Here is an 8,882-nt window from a genome sequence, read left to right as displayed (position 1 = left end):
GCGTATCTTGACAGCGCTATATAAATAAATGATGATGATGATATCTGTGCAGCAGCAGCAGAAGAGCAGGACTGGTATAAATACACATGCCCCCAGCCTGCGCAAGGACAGCTCCCCATAAATGCACATCCCCTATGATCTCCTACCTACATGCACTGAGCTGCCAGACTACTGGCCACACTCTGCTTCCTGTTTGGCTGCTGTAGGAGAGTGTAGGCTCCGCCCATGTGTCAGAGGGAGGGCTCTGCTGCTGCCCTGTCTTGCCTGAGTGTGTGTGTGGGAGTGTGGGAGTGCATGTGAGTGTGTGTATGTGTGTGATTTGCACTCACACAGAGTCCTGAGCTCATTAGGCGACTGCATGCTGATCCCCCAGCAGGGAGCTCTCCTATCCTACAGCTGCAGAGGGGACATTTCAATTCCCAGCCCAGGGGTGTGGACCTGCCAACATGTTGCTCACACTGTATGTGGGACCTCTCTAAAGCCTTGGGATCACTCAGAGGGTTGGGCTCAAGTCACCCAACCTCACACTGTCTACATCCACCTATTATTATTTTTTTTTATTTCTGCGTGTGTCACCGCTGGTATTTGCTGGGTGGTGTGGGGGGAAGTCCTGCAAGTTTTTTAGGCTCGTGCTGCTGGTAGAGAGGTTCAGAGCATGGGAAGTACAGTCATGGACACCAAGAAGAAAAAGGATCTGCCCAGGAAGCCCTCCAGCCAGAAGAAGAAGATGCTGAGAGTCCACATCCCTGTAAGTACTTGTTGCTTCTGCATGTGTCCTGCGCATCTGTTGCACTCGCCTGTCTCTTGTGTCTGTGACATACCTGCCTGCTTCTAGCTCATCTGCATTCCATCAACCATAATCTGCCAGCTGTTAGTGTACACGGCAAAGGGGTGAGGGTTTCTCATAATTATTACACACCACTCCTGTTATGTGCAGGGCTGGCTTGTTTTTTGGGCTGCTTTTGAAGTTCAGCAATAGGGACAGTAGTGGGGTTTGGAGGTTCAGCAATAGGGACAGTCGTGGGGTTTTGTAGTTCAGCAATAGAGTTCAGCAATAGGGACAGTTGTGGGATGTTGAAGTTCAGCAATAGGGACAGTTGTGGGATGTTGAAGTTCAGCAATAGGGACAGTAGTGGGGTTTTGAAGTTCAGCAATAGGGACAGTAGTGGGGTTTTGAAGTTCAGCAATAGGGACAGTAGTGGGGGTTGGAGGTTCAGCAATAGGGACAGTCGTGGGGTTTTGTAGTTCAGCAATAAAGTTCAGCAATAGGGACAGTTGTGGGATGTTGAAGTTCAGCAATAGGGACAGTAGTGGGGTTTTGAAGTTCAGCAATAGGGACAGTAGTGGGGGTTGGAGGTTCAGCAATAGGGACAGCCGTGGGGTTTTGTAGTTCAGCAATAGGGACAGTCGTGGGGTTTTGAAGTTCAGCAATAGGGACAGTAGTGGGGGTTTGAAGTTCAGCAATAGGGACAGTAGTGGGGTTTGGAGGTTCAGCAATAGGGACAGTTGTGGGGTTTTGAAGTTCAGCAATAGGGACAGTAGTGGGGTTTGGAGGTTCAGCAATAGGGACAGTTGTGGGGTTTTGAAGTTCAGCAATAGGGACAGTCGTGGGGTTTTGAAGTTCAGTAATAGGGACAGTAGTGGGGTTTTGAAGTTCAGCAATAGGGGGACAGTTGTAGGGTTTTGTAGTTCAGCAATAGGGACAGTCATGGGGTTTTGAAGTTCAGCAATAGGGACAGTCGTGGGGTTTTGAAGTTCAGCAATAAGGACAGTCGTGGGGTTTTGTAGTTCAGCAATAGGGACAGTAGTGGGGTTGTGAAGTTCAGCAATAGGGACAGTCATGGGGTTTTGTAGTTCAGCAATAGGGACAGTAGTGGGGTTTTGTAGTTCAGCAATAGGGACAGTTGTGGGGTTTTGAAGTTCAGCAATAGGGACAGTCGTGGGGTTTTGAAGTTCAGCAATACTGACAGTCGTGGGGTTTTGAAGTTCAGCAATAGGGACAGTCGTGGGGTTTTGAAGTTCAGCAATAGGGATAGTTGACATCATTGGCATGCAAACATTGATTGGATGAAAGGCTGCCAACTTTTAACCTTTGAAGTACTACAACTCACAGATTACACAGACACCCTTCATCTGCTGGGGATATTGGGAGTTACAGTTTATCAAGACCAGAGTTTGGACATCTCAGTGTTAGAGACACCCATATAGATATATTATAGAGAAAGAGGAAATCCTCTTGGCACTGTACTCCAAGTTAAACTTTTATTGCTCTCTGGTTGTTATGATCGCTGACCCCTGCAGGACAAGACTTGAGAAAACCCACAGTAGATACCTGCCCCTTAAACATACACAGTATTAGAATCTTAATAGAAAGTCGTATATTTTGCGACGGCTCCTGTAACTGGCGTTAGTACAGAGTCCACTCTCCCTGCCTGGGAAGATTTGTAAGTGGAAATATCAGGAGGCGGCCTGTGAGCAAACTCATAATCCTTTACAAAGTGGCAATTCCACTGGAGTTTTATGAGTTGTTTTGTCTTGCCTGACAGCCCAGCAATAATATTTGGCTTCCAGATGAGAGAGGTGGCTGCATGCATCAGCTGCTGGGACTCGGGTTTTCCTATATACAGGCCCTCTGCCCCCTAAATAGACTTCTAAATAAAGCCCTGCGCTGCTCACTTGCACAGATAAGTTCCCCTTTAACCCCTTACAGACCCTGGCCAGGCCTCCATGCTGCTAGACCCATAGACAGGGAACACATTCTGGCTGCACCCCTCTGCTTTAAAAGACAAATAACACACCCACAGAAGCCTCAAGCAGGAAATAATGCTCTGATGCTGTGATGTCAGTGCCTTAAAGGGATTCTGCCATGATTTTTATGATGTTGTTTTTATTTACACTGCAAATAATTCACTGTACAATATAAAATGTAATATATGAACCGGCAAGTGTATATTTTTTTTGGTTGTAATATTGGTGTGTAGGTGCATCTCAGGTCATTTTGCCTGGTCATGTGCTTTCAGAAAGAGCCAGCACTTTAGGATGGAACTGCTTTTTGGCAGGCTGTTGTTTCTCCTACTCAATGTAATTGAATGTGTCTCAGTGGGACCTGGATTTTACTATTGGGTGTTGTTCTTAGATCTACCAGGCAGCTGTCATCTTGTGTTAGGGAACTGCTATCTGGTTACCTTCCCATTGTCAGTGGCAGAACTACCGGGGGAGCAGGGGGTGCAATTGGGCCAGGGCCCGCACCTCATCAGGAGCCCCCGGCAGCTCGCGCCCCGCAGATTTCCGGGAAGATAATTGTGTATGGAGGGGGGCGGGGGCCCGGCTGCACTTTCGCACCAGGGTCCGCCCCCCTCTAGTTACGTTACTACCCATTGTTCTGTTGTTAGGCTGCTGTGGGGGGGAAGGGAGGGGTGATATCACTCCATATTGCAGTACAGCAGTAAAGAGGGACTGAAGGTTATCAGAGAACAAGTCACATGACTGGGGGCAACTGGGAAACGAACAATATGTCTAGCCCCATGTCAGATTTCAAAATTAAATATAAAAAAAATCTGTTTGCTCTTTTGAAAAGCAGATTTCAGTGCAGGGTGCTGGAGTTGGTTATTTAAGTTGTTTTGCTAAGAAAGGGAGCCCCCCTAAAAGACAGGTAGTAAAAGACTACCTGTCAATCAAAATCTGACCCAGACGTCAGCATGAAGAGAGCAGGAAGAGCGAGATACTGAAGTGTAACTTGATTATTTCTTAAACGGTACAGAATTTTTAATCGATTGTATTTTAGAAAGATGACGTTTATATTAAATTTTCACTTACGCGATAGTTCCCCTTTAAATACAAAAACAAAAGAATCATTTCTTTGTTGTATTATTTTCCCACTATACATTCCCTTTAGTACAAGAAACTTTTTAGGGATGCACCGAATCCAGGATTCGGTTCGGGATTCGGCCAGGATTTTTCAGCAGGATTCGAATTAGGCCGAATCCTTGTGTCTGGCCGAACTGAATCCGAATCCTAATTTGCAAATGTAAATTAGGGACAGGGAGGGACATCACGTGACTTTTCATCATAAAACAAGGAAGTGGGAAAAAAAATTCACACTTTCTCCTTTCCCAACCCTAATTTGCATATGCAAATTCGAAGTTGGTTCGGTATTCAGCCTAATCTTTCACAAAGGATCCAGGGTTTCGGCCGAATCCCAAATAGTGGATTCGGTGCATCCCTAAAACTTTTTTTCATGTTCTTATGCTCATGCTTGAGAGATGGCTCATTCAACAGGGAGCAGGTATGCCGCTATTGTTTATGAGAGATTCGCCTCTGGAGGGCGCTCTTACCTTAGAGGTATTCAGCCTGGGCTCCTCCTTTGAGCAATCATGGCTGCTAGTGCTTATATGTATTAACCCAGGATTGCCTTGCCTAGGATAAGCTGTGGCAATAAGGGGAACTAATGGGAACTCCAAATTGGGTTTATGTTTAGATGTTATTGGTTGCTCCCATAGATCATACCATAACCATTTTTTGGCACTTAAAGGGAAAAAAAAACTTTTAATATGTTATAGAATGGTCATTGCTAAGCAACTTTTCAATTGGTCTAAATTTTTTTTTAAATTTCTGAATTATTAGCCATCTTCTTCTGATTCTTTCCAGTTTTCAAATAGGGGTCACTGACCCCATCTAAAAAACAACTGCTCTGTAAGGCTACATGTGTATTGTTATAGCTACTTTTTATTACACATCTTTCTATTCAGGCCTCTCCTGTTCATATTCCAGTCTCTTATTCAAAGCAGTGCATGGTTGCTAGGGTCATTTGGACCCTAGCAACCCGATTGCTGAAATTACAGAGCTGCTTAATTAAAAAACGAAATAACTGAAAAACCACAAATAATAAAAAATAAAAACCAATTGCAAATTGTCTCAGAATATCTCTCTCCACATCATACTAAAAGTTAATTTAAAGGTGAACAACCCCTTTAAGGGGAAATGCTATATACTTTGTTTTTCCACCTTTATTGTTTTATTGTATGTACAGTATCTAGTTGGGGCTGCTATACTTGCCTTGTTAGTGGCCACTTCTATATCAACTCACAGTGGAACAGCAGCTCCTGGTGGCCAACCTTTGCCATAGAACAGGTTAGTTGACTTTCTGTGATTTGGTTTTACGGGCTTCTCTCATATGCCAAAGCTGTATCTCACTTAGCAAAACCTGCAGTAAAATAAGTTGATATTGTTTTAAAAATACCAATAAAATGTCCATTTAAAGCAGCACAGACTTTGCTAAGCACAATTCATTTTCCTTTGCTTTGTAGTCAGTGGATTTAAATTATGTATGTGAGACATATTCAATGAAATGATTTGCCATATTTTCCTATGAATCAGCATAGATTTATCAGTAATGCCCAGAATACCATCTTTATACTGCTAATGTTTATTATATATCAGGGCACCAACCTGCATAGATTTATCAGTAATGCCCAGAATACCATCTTTATACTGCTAATGTTTATTATATATCAGGGCACCAACCTGCCGTCAAGCGGGTCCTACAGAGCCACATAGGGCAAACAGGGTTCGAAATTCAGTATTGCACAACATATTTTGAATGTGCATTAGCACTTATAGTAGCAGTTATAGTAGGGGGGAATATTAGACTCTGAGAAGGGAGTGTGACTGTGGGATAGCAGGTATAGTAGGGAGAGATGGTGTCTATAGTAACAGTGGATAATAGTCTCTGGGAAGGGAGTGTGACTGTGGGATAGCAGGTATAGTAGGGAGAGATGGTGTCTATAGTAACAGTGGGATAATAGTCTCTGGGAAGGGAGTGTGACTGTGGGATAGCAGGTATAGTAGGGAGAGATGGTGCCTATAGTAACAGTGGGATAATAGTCTCTGGGAAGGGACTGTGGCTGTGGGATAGCAGGTATAGTAGGGAGAGATGATGCCTATAGTAACAGTGGGATAATAGTCTCTGGGAAGGGAGTGTGACTGTGGGATAGCAGGTATAGTAGGGAGAGATGGTGCCTATAGTAACAGTGGATAATAGTCTCTGGGAAGGGAGTGTGACTGTGGGATAGCAGGTATAGTAGGGAGAGATGGTGCCTATAGTAACAGTGGGATAATAGTCTCTGAGAAGGGAGTGTGACTGTGGAATAGCAGGTATAGTAGGGAGAGATGGTGTCTATAGTAACAGTGGGATAATAGTCTCTGGGAAGGGAGTGTGTCTGTGGGATAGCAGGTATAGTAGGGAGAGATGGTGCCTATAGTAACAGTGGATAATAGTCTCTGGGAAGGGAGTGTGACTGTGGGATAGCAGGTATAGTAGGGAGAGATGGTGTCTATAGTAACAGTGGGATAATAGTCTCTGGGAAGGGAGTGTGACTGTAGGATAGCAGGTATAGTAGGGAGAGATGGTGCCTATAGTAACAGTGGATAATAGTCTCTGGGAAGGGAGTGTGACTGTGGGATAGCAGGTATAGTAGGGAGAGATGGTGCCTATAGTAACAGTGGGATAATAGTCTCTGGGAAGGGAGTGTGACTGTGGGATAGCAGGTATAGTAGGGAGAGATGGTGCCTATAGTAACAGTGGATAATAGTCTCTGGGAAGGGAGTGTGACTGCGGGATAGCAGGTATAGTAGGGAGAGATGGTGCCTATAGTAACAGTGGGATAATAGTCTCTGGGAAGGGAGTGTGACTGTGGGATAGCAGGTATAGTAGGGAGAGATGGTGCCTATAGTAACAGTGGGATAATAGTCTCTGAGAAGGGAGTGTGACTGTGGAATAGCAGGTATAGTAGGGAGAGATGGTGCCTATAGTAACAGTGGATAATAGTCTCTGGGAAGGGAGTGTGACTGTGGGATAGCAGGTATAGTAGGGAGAGATTGTGCCTATAGTAACAGTGGGATAATAGTCTCTGAGAAGGGAATGTGACTGTGGAATAGCAGGTATAGTAGGGAGAGATGGTGTCTATAGTAACAGTGGGATAATAGTCTCTGGGAAGGGAGTGTGTCTGTGGGATAGCAGGTATAGTAGGGAGAGATGCTGCCTATAGTAACATTGGATAATAGTCTCTGGGAAGGGAGTGTGACTGTGGGATAGCAGGTATAGTAGGGAGAGATGGTGCCTATAGTAACAGTGGGATAATAGTCTCTGGGAAGGGAGTGTGACTGTGGGATAGCAGGTATAGTAGGGAGAGATGGTGCCTATAGTAACAGTGGGATAATAGTCTCTGGGAAGGGAGTGTGACTGTGGGATAGCAGGTATAGTAGGGAGAGATGGTGCCTATAGTAACAGTGGGATAATAGTCTCTGAGAAGGGAGTGTGACTGTGGAATAGCAGGTATAGTAGGGAGAGATGGTGCCTATAGTAACAGTGGGATAATAGTCTCTGGGAAGGGAGTGTGACTGTGGGATAGCAGGTATAGTAGGGAGAGATGGTGCCTATAGTAACAGTGGGATAATAGTCTCTGAGAAGGGAGTGTGACTGTGGAATAGCAGGTATAGTAGGGAGAGATGGTGCCTATAGTAACAGTGGATAATAGTCTCTGGGAAGGGAGTGTGACTGTGGGATAGGAGGTATAGTAGGGAAAGATGGTGTCTATAGTAACAGTGGGATAATAGTCTCTGGGAAGGGAGTGTGACTGTGGGATAGCAGCAGGTATAGTAGGGAGAGATGGTGCCTATAGTAACAGTGGATAATAGTCTCTGGGAAGGGAGTGTGACTGTGGGATAGCAGGTATAGTAGGGAGAGATGGTGCCTATAGTAACAGTGGGATAATAGTCTCTGGGAGGGGAGTGTGACTGTGGGATAGCAGGTATAGTAGGGAGAGATGGTGCCTATAGTAACAGTGGATAATAGTCTCTGGGAAGGGAGTGTGACTGTGGAATAGCAGGTATAGTAGGGAGAGATGGTGCCTATAGTAACAGTGGGATAATAGTCTCTGAGAAGGGAGTGTGACTGTGGGATAGCAGGTATAGTAGGGAGAGATGGTGCCTATAGTAACAGTGGGATAATAGTCTCTGGGAAGGGAGTGTGACTGTGGGATAGCAGGTATAGTAGGGAGAGATGGTGCCTATAGTAACAGTGGGATAATAGTCTCTGAGAAGGGAGTGTGACTGTGGGATAGCAGGTATAGTAGGGAGAGATGGTGCCTATAGTAACAGTGGGATAATAGTCTCTGGGAAGGGAGTGTGACTGTGGAATAGCAGGTATAGTAGGGAGAGATGGTGCCTATAGTAACAGTGGGATAATAGTCTCTGAGAAGGGAGTGTGACTGTGGGATAGCAGGTATAGTAGGGAGAGATGGTGCCTATAGTAACAGTGGGATAATAGTCTCTGGGAAGGGAGTGTGACTGTGGGATAGCAGGTATAGTAGGGAGAGATGGTGCCTATAGTAACAGTGGGATAATAGTCTCTGGGAAGGGAGTGTGACTGTGGGATAGCAGGTATAGTAGGGAGAGATGGTGCCTATAGTAACAGTGGATAATAGTCTCTGGGAAGGGAGTGTGACTGTGGAATAGCAGGTATAGTAGGGAGAGATGGTGCCTATAGTAACAGTGGGATAATAGTCTCTGAGAAGGGAGTGTGACTGTGGGATAGCAGGTATAGTAGGGAGAGATGGTGCCTATAGTAACAGTGGGATAATAGTCTCTGAGAAGGGAGTGTGACTGTGGAATAGCAGGTATAGTAGGGAGAGATGGTGCCTATAGTAACAGTGGGATAATAGTCTCTGGGAAGGGAGTGTGACTGTGGGATAGCAGCAGGTATAGTAGGGAGAGATGGACAGCATTATACTCATTATTTGGCCCATAAAGTCTGTATTACCATGGGCCCTGCCAAGACTAATGAGAGATGTAGAGACATAAATTGCACATTATCAGTATAAATT

The 8,882-nt window shown here is 45.0% G+C and overlaps 1 protein-coding gene across 1 annotated transcript in view; it reads left to right on the top strand.

Annotated features, from left to right (window-relative positions):
* Nucleotides 1–222: 222 nt before the first annotated feature.
* The window catches only part of prkag2.L (protein kinase, AMP-activated, gamma 2 non-catalytic subunit L homeolog), a 211,480-nt gene continuing 202,820 nt past the window's right edge, over nt 223–8,882 (top strand). The window contains 1 exon segment of the mRNA NM_001366430.1: nt 223–748. Within this exon segment, the coding sequence (NP_001353359.1) occupies nt 656–748 (93 nt within the window). The 5' untranslated portion in view covers nt 223–655.

The sequence above is a fragment of the Xenopus laevis genome, chromosome 6L, assembly GCF_017654675.1.
Source record: "Xenopus laevis strain J_2021 chromosome 6L, Xenopus_laevis_v10.1, whole genome shotgun sequence".
Taxonomy (NCBI): Eukaryota; Metazoa; Chordata; class Amphibia; order Anura; family Pipidae; genus Xenopus; species Xenopus laevis.
Note: the sequence above shows the minus strand (reverse complement) of the source record. Positions and strands in the feature narration are given on the sequence as shown.